We start from the raw sequence: 13854 nt of genomic DNA on the forward strand, positions 1-13854 counted from the left end.
ACAGAACACACAGCAAGGTCCTCAGAATCTGACAGCACACAGCACACACAGCACAGAGCACAGAGTACACAGCAGAGTACACAATAAACAATGAACAATAAACAACACAGAGCACAGAGCACAGAGCACAGAGCACAGAACCAGGTCCTCATAATCTATAGCCAGGTCCTCATAATCTATAGCCAGGTCGTCATAAGTGGTTTCAGGCCCTGTGGGGACTATACAGACCACTCTGCAGCCTGCAATGTGGCAGTAATTCAGTGTTAATTACACAGTTAATGCTGAATCATCACCTCTGAGTGAGCTAATGAGCTAATGAACTGCGCCTGCCAGGGTTTCTGGAGTTCTCATGCATTTTCTGCCGTCTGACTGTCAAACAGAAAAACCTAATCGGGCGGCTGAACTTGCTCTGTTAACTCTTCCCAGTGATTGTGTTCATCTAGCTAATAAACGCCATTTCTCCCAGGGAACAGTGACAGTGATTGATTGACAGCATGCAGTAATCTCCGACTGAGCAACAGTAATTGATCACTGAGCAACAATGATTGATTCACAACTGTGGACCTATTTGTTGAATGCAATAATCTTGGACCAAGTGACACTGATTTGATTACTGAGTGACTTTGATTGGCAGCTGTGGATCTATTTACTGAATGCAGGTATCTAGGACCAAGTGACATTGATTGATTACTGAGTAACATTACAGTAACAGCTGTGGACCTACAGTTGTGTTCAAATAAATTGCAGTGCTTTAAAAAAAAGTGAATTAAAAAAATAAATTTTTCAATAGCTTTTAGTTCCATATTTCAAATGTAGTGGAAACACTACACATTCAATTCCAAATCAAAGCATTAACAAATTTGATCAAGTCTACGTTATTCTTTTACGAATATTAATCTGTTCAAAAAAATGGCAGTGTTGACATTCTTCTCTTCAAACTCAAACACTTGCTGTATAAACTGAAGAGATTTTTAACGATTTAACTTCACTTTAAATTACTGAACTAATATTTAGTTGCATAACCATTGTTTTTGATAACTGCTGCACATCTGCGTTGCATCAAATCAACCAACTTCTGGCACCTAGAAACAGGTATTTCAGCCCAGGATGAACAAACTACATTCCACAGTTTCTGTGAATTTTTGGGGTTTGCTTCAGAAACTGCATTTTTAATGTGGGTTGAGGTCGGGGGATTGAGCTGGCCACTCCATTACCTCAATCCATTTTGTCTGGAACCAAGATGTTGCTCGCTTACTCGTGTGTTTGGGGTTGTTGTCTTGTTGAAACACCCATTTCAGGGGCATTTCCTCTTCAGCATATGGCAACATAATCTCTTCAAGTATTTTGATGTATTCAAACTGATCCATGATTTCTGGTATACGAACCCAACACTGTAGTATGAAAAACCTCCCCATACCATGATTTTTGCAGCACCATGCTTCACTGTCTTCACAGTGTACTGTGGCTTCAATTCAGTACCCGGGGTCGTCTGACGTACAGTCGACAACCACTAGACCCGAAAAGTACAATTTTACTCTCATCAGTCCACAGAATGTTACGCCATTTCTCTTTGGACCAATCGATGAGTTCCTTGGCTTCTTCTGTCTTCTGACTGTAACAGCACTTACAGATAATTGTATATCTCTGATCTTTCTGGAGCTGATGAATGGCTGAATCTTTGCCATTCTGACTATTCTTTGATCCGTTTTAACAGTAGTTGCTTGTTTTCTTCCGCTTGTTTCGAGTTTTTGTTGCCATTTTAAAGCCTTTGAGATCATTTTAGTTCAGCATCCTATAATTTGCTGCACTTCTTTATACGTTTTCCCCTCTCCAATCAACTTTTTAATCAAATGACGTTGTTCCTCTGAACAATGTTTGGAACGGGCCATTTTACTTAACAATTCAGAAGGAAATATACAGTCAGGTCCATAAATATTGGGACATCAAACATACCACCTCATCAGTGAAGCATGGTGTTGGCAGTGTCATGGCGTGGGCATGTATGGCTGCCAATGGAACTGGTTCCCTTGTATTTATTGATGATGTGACTGCTGACAAAAGCAGTGTTTGAAGTGTTTCAGGCAATATTATCTGCTCATATTAAGCCAAATGCTTCAGAACTCATTGGACGGCGCTTCACAGTGCAGATGGACAATGACCCGAAGCATACTGCGAAAGCAACCAAAGAGTTTTTTAAGGGAAAGAAGTGGAATGTTATGCAATGGCCAAGTCAATCACCTGACCTGAATCCGATTGAACATGCATTTCACTTGCTGAAGACAAAACTGAAGGGAAAATGCCCCAAGAACAAGCAGGAACTGAAACAGTTGCAGTAGAGGCCTGGCAGAGCATCACCAGGGATGAAACCCAGTGTCTGGTGATGTCTATGCGTTCCAGACTTCAGGCTGTAATTGACTGCAAAGGATTTGCAACCAAGTATTAAAAAGTGAAAGTTTGATTTATGATTGTTAGTTTGTCCCATTACTTTTGGTCCCTTAAAAAGTGTGAGGCACACATACAAACTGTTGTAATTCCTACACCGTTCAGCTGATTTGGATGTAAATACTTTCAAATTAAAGCCGAGTCTACAGTTAAAGCACATCTTGTTCGTTTCATTTCAAATCCATTGTGGTGGTGTATAGAGCCAAAAAGATGAGAATTGTGTCGATGTCCCAATATTTATGGGCCTGACTGTATTTTATAACAATGTGTGAAACATTTGCTTCCCTTTTTCCTTAATAAAGGACAATTAATGAAACCTGTTTTTTCACAAAATGAATGAATTCTCTAATTAAACTCCACACTGCTATTATTTTTAACACGCCCCTTTCAATGAATGAGTCAATTACTCAGAACAAGCAGCTCTTGTTTGCTGTTTTTCTATTACACATCTACAAGTAAAAGATTTGCCACGCAGAAATATCACCACTACGAACAGTGGTTCATCAGGTTACTGATTTTGTACAGCTATTTTCCTGAATAGCTGTATTTGTAGAATTTGATCATTGATGACTGATTGACAGTGAGTGACAGTGACAGTGAGTGATGACTGAGTGACAGTGAGTGACAGTGAGTGATGACTGAGTGACAGTGAGTGACAGTGAGTGACAGTGAGTGATGACTGAGTGACAGTGAGTGACAGTGAGTGATGACTGAGTGACAGTGAGTGATGACTGAGTGACAGTGAGTGATGACTGAGTGACAGTGAGTGATGACTGAGTGACAGTGAGTGACAGTGAGTGACAGTGAGTGATGACTGAGTGACAGTGAGTGATGACTGAGTGACAGTGAGTGACAGTGGGTGACAGTGAGTGACAGTGAGTGATGACTGAGTGACAGTGAGTGACGACTGAGTGACAGTGAGTGACAGTGAGTGATGACTGAGTGACAGTGAGTGACAGTGGGTGACAGTGGGTGACAGTGATTGATTGACAGCTGTGTTACCTTAGCGAAGCGGCAGAGTCTCAGGGCGTCGTCCCAGCGGGCGGAGCCTGCGTAGTCGTGCAGGAGGGCGGGGCAGGGCGACACGGCGGTGTGCACCAGCGACCCGTCCGCTCGCCGAACCGTCACACGCGTCCCCACACAGCTCAGGATCTGGGGCGCCCGGCTGAACTCACTGTGAGGGGTCAAAGGTCATTACACTGATCAACACATTACTGCTGTCAGGTTCCAGTGTGCAGATGGGCCCCATGGTCCGGTACACGCACTTGGTAGGTTGACAAAATAAAGAGACGCGTGTCTTATGAATTCCACACGGGCAAAACAAGGGGGGAAATAGAGAAGGGAGAGGTCAATAATTTCCTTCTAAAAGCATTACCTTGGAAAAAAGAAGCAGCACAAATCGATATGTTAAATAGTGTATGAATTCTCATCGGTCTTCCGCGCTGCTTCCTGGGATCCATAGTAAACGGATTATTCCCAATCCTTCCCCAGCGGCCCGGGCTCCCTCCGGCCTGGAAGAGGCCCAGCTCCACCCACCCTGCGCCCGTCAGCAGGGCCTCAAACAGGCCGGCCTGTGGGGGCAGGTGTGTTGGTGGGGGCAGGTGTATTGATGGGGGCAGATGTATTGGTGGGGGCAGGTGCAGTGGTGGCAGGTGTATTGGTGGGGGCAGGTGCAGGTGTGTTGGTGGGGGCAGGTGTGTGGGGGCAGGTGTGGGGTACCTGGCGTCCTTCAGGAAGAGCGTTTTGGGCAGCAGCTCTCTGTCCACACACACGACGTTGGGGTAGTACCACACGGTGAACTGCACGTCCTGGACCCCACACAGGATGTTGGCCGTGTCGTTCCACGCCATCGTGTGGACCATGGTTCCTGCAAAGGGGCGGGAATCAGTCTGTAACCCCACCCCTAATCACCATAACCCCTCCTGCCCAAGGGTACACCACAGCAACAGACAAGTGACCAGGTGAGGAAGTCAGAGGCTGAACGACAGATCTCAACCAATCACAACATTGCACTGAGGAGAGCAAAAACATTTTTATTGGTCGAAATAAATCTGAGAAATAAGTCTGAGAAATTAGTCTGAGAAATAAGTCTGAGAAATAAGTCTGAGAATTAAGTCTGAGAAATAAGTCTGAGAAATAAGTCTGAGAAATTAGTCTGAGAAATAAATCTGAGAAATAAGTCTGAGAATTAAGTCTGAGAAATTAGTCTGAGACTTAAGTCTGAGAATTAAGTCTGAGAAATTAGTCTGAGAAATAAGTCTGAGAAATTAGTCTGAGAAATAAGTCTGAGAAATTAGTCTGAGAATTAAGTCTGAGAAATTAGTCTGAGAAATAAATCTGAGAAATTAGTCTGAGAAATAAGTCTGAGAATTAAGTCTGAGAAATTAGTCTGAGAAAAAAATCTGAGAAATTAATCTGAGAAATTAGTCTGAGAATTAAGTCTGAGAAATAAGTCTGAGAAATTAGTCTGAGAAATAAATCTGAGAAATTAGTCTGAGAAATAAGTCTGAGAATTAAGTCTGAGAAATTAGTCTGAGAAAAAAATCTGAGAAATTAGTCTGAGAAATTAGTCTGAGAATTAAGTCTGAGAAATAAATCTGAGAAATAAATCTGAGAAATAAATCTGAGAAATAAATCTGAGAAATTAGTCTGAGAAATAAGTCTGAGAAATAAGTCTGAGAAATTAGTCTGAGAAAAAAATCTGAGAAATTAGTCTGAGAAATAATTCTGAGAAATTAGTGAGAAAAAAATCTGAGAAATTAGTCTGAGAAATTAGTCTGAGAATTAAGTCTGAGAAATTAATCTGAGAAATTAGTCTGAGAAATTAGTCTGAGAAATTAGTCTGAGAATTAAGTCTGAGAAATTAGACTGAGAAATTAGTCAGAGAATTAAGTCTGAGAAATTAGACTGAGAAATTAGTCAGAGAATTAAGTCTGAGAAATTAGTCTGAGAAATAAGTCTGAGAAATAAGTCTGAGAAATTAGTCTGAGAAAAAAATCTGAGAAATTAGTCTGAGAAATAATTCTGAGAAATTAGTGAGAAAAAAATCTGAGAAATTAGTCTGAGAAATTAGTCTGAGAATTAAGTCTGAGAAATTAGTCTGAGAAATTAGTCAGAGAATTAAGTCTGAGAAATTAGTCTGAGAATTAAGTCTGAGAAATTAGACTGAGAAATTAGTCAGAGAATTAAGTCTGAGAAATTAGACTGAGAAATTAGTCAGAGAATTAAGTCTGAGAAATTAGTCTGAGAAATAAGTCTGAGAAATTAGTCTGAGAAATAAGTCTGAGAAATAAGTCTGAGAATTAAGTCTGAGAAATAAGTCTGAGAAAAAAATCTGAGAAATTAGTCTGAGAAATAAGTCTGAGAAATAAATCTGAGAAATTAGCCTGAGAAATAAGTCTGAGAATTAAGTCTGAGAAATTAGTCTGAGAAAAAAATCTGAGAAATTAGTCTGAGAAATTAGTCTGAGAAAAAAATCTGAGAAATTAGCCTGAGAAATAAGTCTGAGAATTAAGTCTGAGAAATAAGTCTGAGAATTAAGTCTGAGAATTAAGTCTGAGAAATTAGACTGAGAAATTAGACTGAGAAATAAATCACAGAAATAAGTCTGAGAATTAAGTCTGAGAAATAAATCTGAGAAATAAGTCTGAGAAATTAGTCTGAGAAATTAGTCTGAGAAATTAGTCTGAGAAATAAGTCTGAGAAATAAATCTGAGAAATAAGTCTGAGAAATTAGTCTGAGAAATTAGTCTGAAAAATAAGTCTGAAAAATAAGTCTGAGAAATTAGTCTGAGAAATTAGTCTGAGAAATTAGTCAGAGAATTAAGTCTGAGAAATTAGACAGAGAAATTAGTCAGAGAATTAAGTCTGAGAAATTAGTGTGAGAAATAAGTCTGAGAAATTAGTCTGAGAAATTAGTCTGAGAAATAAGTCTGAGAAATAAGTCTGAGAAATTAGTCTGAGAAAAAAATCTGAGAAATTAGTCTGAGAAATAATTCTGAGAAATTAGTGAGAAAAAAATCTGAGAAATTAGTCTGAGAAATTAGTCTGAGAATTAAGTCTGAGAAATTAGTCTGAGAAATTAGTCAGAGAATTAAGTCTGAGAAATTAGACTGAGAAATTAGTCAGAGAATTAAGTCTGAGAAATTAGACTGAGAAATTAGTCTGAGAAATTAGTCTGAGAAATAAGTCTGAGAAATAAGTCTGAGAATTAAGTCTGAGAAATTAGTCTGAGAAAAAAATCTGAGAAATTAGTCTGAGAAATTAGTCTGAGAAAAAAATCTGAGAAATTAGCCTGAGAAATAAGTCTGAGAATTAAGTCTGAGAAATTAGTCTGAGAAAAAAATCTGAGAAATTAGTCTGAGAAATTAGTCTGAGAAAAAAATCTGAGAAATTAGCCTGAGAAATAAGTCTGAGAATTAAGTCTGAGAAATAAGTCTGAGAATTAAGTCTGAGAATTAAGTCTGAGAAATTAGACTGAGAAATTAGACTGAGAAATAAATCACAGAAATAAGTCTGAGAATTAAGTCTGAGAATTAAGTCTGAGAAATAAGTCTGAGAAATTAGTCTGAGAAATAAGTCTGAGAAATAAATCTGAGAAATAAGTCTGAGAAATTAGTCTGAGAAATTAGTCTGAGAAATTAGTCTGAAAAATAAGTCTGAGAAATTAGTCTGAGAAATTAGTCTGAGAAATTAGTCTGAGAATTAAGTCTGAGAAATTAGACTGAGAAATTAGTTGGAGAATTAAGTCTGAGAAATTAGTCTGAGAATTAAGTCTGAGAAATAAGTCTGAGAATTAAGTCTGAGAAATAAGTCTGAGAAATAAGTCTGAGAAATAATTCTGATAATTAAGTCTGAGAAATTAGTCTGAGAAATAAATCAGAGAAATTAGTCTGAGACTTAAGTCTGAGAATTAAGTCTGAGAAATTAGTCTGAGAAATAAGTCTGAGAATTAAGTCTGAGAAATTAGTCTGAGAAAAAAATCTGAGAAATTAGTCTGAGAAATTAGTCTGAGAATTAAGTCTGAGAAAAAAATCTGAGAAATAAATATGAGAAATTAGTCTGAGAAATAAGTCTGAGAAATAAGCCTGAGAAATTAGTCTGAGAAATTAGTCTGAGAAAAAAATCTGAGAAATTAGCCTGAGAAATAAGTCTGAGAATTAAGTCTGAGAAATAAGTCTGAGAATTAAGTCTGAGAAATTAGTCTGAGACTTAAGTCTGAGAATTAAGTCTGAGAAATTAGTCTGAGAAATAAGTCTGAGAATTAAGTCTGAGAAATTAGTCTGAGAAAAAAATCTGAGAAATAAGTCTGAGAAATAAGTCTGAGAAATTAGTCTGAGAAATTAGTCTGAGAAATTAGTCTGAGAAAAAAATCTGAGAAATTAGCCTGAGAAATAAGTCTGAGAATTAAGTCTGAGAAATAAGTCTGAGAATTAAGTCTGAGAAATTAGTCTGAGACTTAAGTCTGAGAATTAAGTCTGAGAAATTAGTCTGAGAAATAAGTCTGAGAAATAAATCTGAGAAATTAGTCTGAGAAATAAGTCTGAGAATTAAGTCTGAGAAATTAGTCTGAGAAAAAAATCTGAGAAATTAGTCTGAGAAATTAGTCTGAGAATTAAGTCTGAGAAATAAGTCTGAGAAATTAGTCTGAGAAAAAAATCTGAGAAATTAGCCTGAGAAATAAGTCTGAGAATTAAGTCTGAGAAATAAGTCTGAGAATTAAGTCTGAGAATTAAGTCTGAGACTTAAGTCTGAGAATTAAGTCTGAGAAATTAGTCTGAGAAATAAGTCTGAGAAATAAATCTGAGAAATAAATATGAGAAATTAGTCTGAGAAATAAGTCTGAGAAATAAGTCTGAGAAATTAGTCTGAGAAATAAGTCTGAGAAATTAGTCTGAGAAATTAGTCTGAGAATTAAGTCTGAGAAATTAGTCTGAGACTTAAGTCTGAGAATTAAGTCTGAGAAATTAGTCTGAGAAATAAGTCTGAGAAATAAATCTGAGAAATTAGTCTGAGAAATAAGTCTGAGAATTAAGTCTGAGAAATTAGTCTGAGAAAAAAATCTGAGAAATTAGTCTGAGAAATTAGTCTGAGAATTAAGTCTGAGAAATAAGTCTGAGAAATTAGTCTGAGAAAAAAATCTGAGAAATTAGCCTGAGAAATAAGTCTGAGAATTAAGTCTGAGAAATAAGTCTGAGAATTAAGTCTGAGAATTAAGTCTGAGACTTAAGTCTGAGAATTAAGTCTGAGAAATTAGTCTGAGAAATAAGTCTGAGAAATAAATCTGAGAAATAAATATGAGAAATTAGTCTGAGAAATAAGTCTGAGAAATAAGTCTGAGAAATTAGTCTGAGAAATAAGTCTGAGAAATTAGTCTGAGAAATTAGTCTGAAAAATAAGTCTGAGAAATTAGTCTGAGAAATTAGTCTGAGAAATAAATCTGAGAAATTAGTCTGAGAAATAAGTCTGAGAATTAAGTCTGAGAAATTAGTCTGAGAAAAAAATCTGAGAAATTAGTCTGAGAAATTAGTCTGAGAATTAAGTCTGAGAAATAAGTCTGAGAAATTAGTCTGAGAAATTAGTCTGAGAAAAAAATCTGAGAAATTAGCCTGAGAAATAAGTCTGAGAATTAAGTCTGAGAAATAAGTCTGAGAATTAAGTCTGAGAAATTAGTCTGAGACTTAAGTCTGAGAAATAAGTCTGAGAAATAAATCTGAGAAATTAGTCTGAGAAATAAGTCTGAGAATTAAGTCTGAGAAATTAGTCTGAGAAAAAAATCTGAGAAATTAGTCTGAGAAATTAGTCTGAGAATTAAGTCTGAGAAATAAATCTGAGAAATAAATGAGAAATTAGTCTGAGAAATAAGTCTGAGAAATAAGCCTGAGAAATTAGTCTGAGAAATTAGTCTGAGAAAAAAATCTGAGAAATTAGCCTGAGAAATAAGTCTGAGAATTAAGTCTGAGAAATAAGTCTGAGAATTAAGTCTGAGAAATTAGTCTGAGACTTAAGTCTGAGAATTAAGTCTGAGAAATTAGTCTGAGAAATAAGTCTGAGAATTAAGTCTGAGAAATTAGTCTGAGAAAAAAATCTGAGAAATAAGTCTGAGAAATAAGTCTGAGAAATTAGTCTGAGAAATTAGTCTGAGAAAAAAATCTGAGAAATTAGCCTGAGAAATAAGTCTGAGAATTAAGTCTGAGAAATAAGTCTGAGAATTAAGTCTGAGAAATTAGTCTGAGACTTAAGTCTGAGAATTAAGTCTGAGAAATTAGTCTGAGAAATAAGTCTGAGAAATAAATCTGAGAAATTAGTCTGAGAAATAAGTCTGAGAATTAAGTCTGAGAAATTAGTCTGAGAAAAAAATCTGAGAAATTAGTCTGAGAAATTAGTCTGAGAATTAAGTCTGAGAAATAAGTCTGAGAAATTAGTCTGAGAAAAAAATCTGAGAAATTAGCCTGAGAAATAAGTCTGAGAATTAAGTCTGAGAAATAAGTCTGAGAATTAAGTCTGAGAATTAAGTCTGAGACTTAAGTCTGAGAATTAAGTCTGAGAAATTAGTCTGAGAAATAAGTCTGAGAAATAAATCTGAGAAATAAATATGAGAAATTAGTCTGAGAAATAAGTCTGAGAAATAAGTCTGAGAAATTAGTCTGAGAAATAAGTCTGAGAAATTAGTCTGAGAAATTAGTCTGAGAAATTAGTCTGAAAAATAAGTCTGAGAAATTAGTCTGAGAAATAAATCTGAGAAATTAGTCTGAGAAATAAGTCTGAGAATTAAGTCTGAGAAATTAGTCTGAGAAAAAAATCTGAGAAATTAGTCTGAGAAATAAGTCTGAGAATTAAGTCTGAGAAATAAGTCTGAGAAAAAAATCTGAGAAATTAGTCTGAGAAATAAGTCTGAGAATTAAGTCTGAGAAATAAGTCTGAGAAAAAAATCTGAGAAATTAGTCTGAGAAATTAGTCTGAGAATTAAGTCTGAGAAATAAATCTGAGAAATAAATGAGAAATTAGTCTGAGAAATAAGTCTGAGAAATAAGCCTGAGAAATTAGTCTGAGAAATTAGTCTGAGAAAAAAATCTGAGAAATTAGCCTGAGAAATAAGTCTGAGAATTAAGTCTGAGAAATAAGTCTGAGAATTAAGTCTGAGAAATTAGTCTGAGACTTAAGTCTGAGAATTAAGTCTGAGAAATTAGTCTGAGAAATAAGTCTGAGAAATAAATCTGAGAAATTAGTCTGAGAAATAAGTCTGAGAATTAAGTCTGAGAAATTAGTCTGAGAAAAAAATCTGAGAAATTAGTCTGAGAAATTAGTCTGAGAATTAAGTCTGAGAAATAAGTCTGAGAAATTAGTCTGAGAAATTAGTCTGAGAAAAAAATCTGAGAAATTAGCCTGAGAAATAAGTCTGAGAATTAAGTCTGAGAAATAAGTCTGAGAATTAAGTCTGAGAAATTAGTCTGAGACTTAAGTCTGAGAATTAAGTCTGAGAAATTAGTCTGAGAAATAAGTCTGAGAAATAAATCTGAGAAATAAATATGAGAAATAAGTCTGAGAAATAAGTCTGAGAAATTAGTCTGAGAAATAAGTCTGAGAAATTAGTCTGAGAAATTAGTCTGAGAAATTAGTCTGAGAAATAAGTCTGAGAAATTAGTCTGAGAAATTAGTCTGAGAAATAAGTCTGAGAATTAAGTCTGAGAAATTAGTCTGAGAAAAAAATCTGAGAAATTAGTCTGAGAAATTAGTCTGAGAATTAAGTCTGAGAAATAAGTCTGAGAAATTAGTCTGAGAAATTAGTCTGAGAAAAAAATCTGAGAAATTAGCCTGAGAAATAAGTCTGAGAATTAAGTCTGAGAAATAAGTCTGAGAATTAAGTCTGAGAAATTAGTCTGAGAAATAAGTCTGAGAATTAAGTCTGAGAAATTAGTCTGAGAAAAAAATCTGAGAAATTAGTCTGAGAAATTAGTCTGAGAATTAAGTCTGAGAAATAAATCTGAGAAATAAATATGAGAAATTAGTCTGAGAAATAAGTCTGAGAAATAAGCCTGAGAAATTAGTCTGAGAAATAAGTCTGAGAAATAAGCCTGAGAAATTAGTCTGAGAAATTAGTCTGAGAAATAAGTCTGAGAAATAAGTCTGAGAAATAAATCTGAGAAATTAGTCTGAGAAATAAGTCTGAGAATGAAGTCTGAGAAATTAGTCTGAGAAAAAAATCTGAGAAATTAGTCTGAGAAATTAGTCTGAGAATTAAGTCTGAGAAATAAGTCTGAGAAATTAGTCTGAGAAATTAGCCTGAGAAAAAAATCTGAGAAATTAGCCTGAGAAATAAGTCTGAGAATTAAGTCTGAGAAATAAGTCTGAGAATTAAGTCTGAGAAATTAGTCTGAGACTTAAGTCTGAGAATTAAGTCTGAGAAATTAGTCTGAGAAATAAGTCTGAGAAATAAATCTGAGAAATTAGTCTGAGAAATAAGTCTGAGAATTAAGTCTGAGAAATTAGTCTGAGAAAAAAATCTGAGAAATTAGTCTGAGAAATTAGTCTGAGAATTAAGTCTGAGAAATAAATCTGAGAAATAAATATGAGAAATTAGTCTGAGAAATAAGTCTGAGAAATAAGTCTGAGAAATTAGTCTGAGAAATAAGTCTGAGAAATAAATCTGAGAAATAAGTCTGAGAAATTAGTCTGAGAAATTAGTCTGAGAAATTAGTCTGAAAAATAAGTCTGAGAAATTAGTCTGAGAAATTAGTCTGAGAAATTAGTCTGAGAATTAAGTCTGAGAAATTAGACTGAGAAATTAGTTGGAGAATTAAGTCTGAGAAATTAGTCTGAGAATTAAGTCTGAGAAATAAGTCTGAGAATTAAGTCTGAGAAATAAGTCTGAGAAATAAGTCTGAGAAATAATTCTGATAATTAAGTCTGAGAAATTAGTCTGAGAAATAAATCAGAGAAATTAGTCTGAGAAATTAGTCTGAGAAATTAGTCTGAGAAATTAGTCTGAAAAATAAGTCTGAGAAATTAGTCTGAGAAATTAGTCTGAGAATTAAGTCTGAGAAATTAGACTGAGAAATTAGTTGGAGAATTAAGTCTGAGAAATTAGTCTGAGAATTAAGTCTGAGAAATAAGTCTGAGAATTAAGTCTGAGAAATAAGTCTGAGAAATAAGTCTGAGAAATAATTCTGATAATTAAGTCTGAGAAATTAGTCTGAGAAATAAATCAGAGAAATTAGTCTGAGAAATAAGTCTGAGAATTAAGTCTGAGAAATTAGTCTGAGACTTAAGTCTGAGAATTAAGTCTGAGAAATTAGTCTGAGAAATAAGTCTGAGAAATAAATCTGAGAAATTAGTCTGAGAAATTAGTCTGAGAAATAAGTCTGAGAATTAAGTCTGAGAAATTAGTCTGAGAAAAAAATCTGAGAAATTAGTCTGAGAAATTAGTCTGAGAATTAAGTCTGAGAAATAAATCTGAGAAATTAGTCTGAGAAATAAGTCTGAGAAATAAGTCTGAGAAATTAGTCTGAGAAAAAAATCTGAGAAATTAGTCTGAGAAATAAGTCTGAGAAATTAGTGAGAAAAAAATCTGAGAAATTAGTCTGAGAAATTAGTCTGAGAATTAAGTCTGAGAAATTAGTCTGAGAAATTAGTCTGAGAAATAAGTCTGAGAAATAAGTCTGAGAATTAAGTCTGAGAAATTAGTCTGAGAAAAAAATCTGAGAAATTAGTCTGAGAAATAAGTCTGAGAATTAAGTCTGAGAAATTAGTCTGAGAAAAAAATCTGAGAAATTAGCCTGAGAAATTAGTCTGAGAATTAAGTCTGAGAAATTAGTCTGAGAAAAAAATCTGAGAAATTAGTCTGAGAAATTAGTCTGAGAAAAAAATCTGAGAATTAAGTCTGAGAATTAAGTCTGAGAAATTAGTCTGAGAAATAAGTCTGAGAAATAAATCTGAGAAATAAGTCTGAGAAATAAGTCTGAGAAATTAGTCTGAGAAATTAGTCTGAGAAATTAGTCTGAAAAATAAGTCTGAGAAATTAGTCTGAGAAATTAGTCTGAGAATTAAGTCTGAGAAATTAGACTGAGAAATTAGTTGGAGAATTAAGTCTGAGAAATTAGTCTGAGAATTAAGTCTGAGAAATAAGTCTGAGAATTAAGTCTGAGAAATAAGTCTGAGAAATAAGTCTGAGAAATAAGTCTGAGAAATAATTCTGATAATTAAGTCTGAGAAATTAGTCTGAGAAATAAATCTGAGAAATTAGTCTGAGAAATAAGTCTGAGAATTAAGTCTGAGAAATTAGACTGAGAAATTAGTCTGAGAAATAAATCTGAGAAATTAGTCTGAGAATTAAGTCTGAGAATTAAGTCTGAGAAATTAGACTGAGAAATTAGTCTGAGAAATAAATCAGAGAAATAAATCTGAGAAATAAGT

The 13854-nt window shown here is 34.6% G+C and overlaps 1 protein-coding gene across 1 annotated transcript in view; it reads right to left on the reverse strand.

Moving 5' to 3' along the window:
* ift80 (intraflagellar transport 80 homolog (Chlamydomonas)) overlaps positions 1 to 13854 on the reverse strand; it is a 67989-nt gene that overhangs the window by 4907 nt on the left and 49228 nt on the right. The window contains 2 exon segments of the mRNA XM_061216847.1: positions 3445 to 3616; positions 4162 to 4309. Of these exon segments, the coding sequence (XP_061072831.1) occupies positions 3445 to 3616; positions 4162 to 4309 (320 nt within the window).

Source organism: Conger conger, chromosome 13, assembly GCF_963514075.1.
Source record: "Conger conger chromosome 13, fConCon1.1, whole genome shotgun sequence".
NCBI lineage: Eukaryota > Metazoa > Chordata > Actinopteri > Anguilliformes > Congridae > Conger > Conger conger.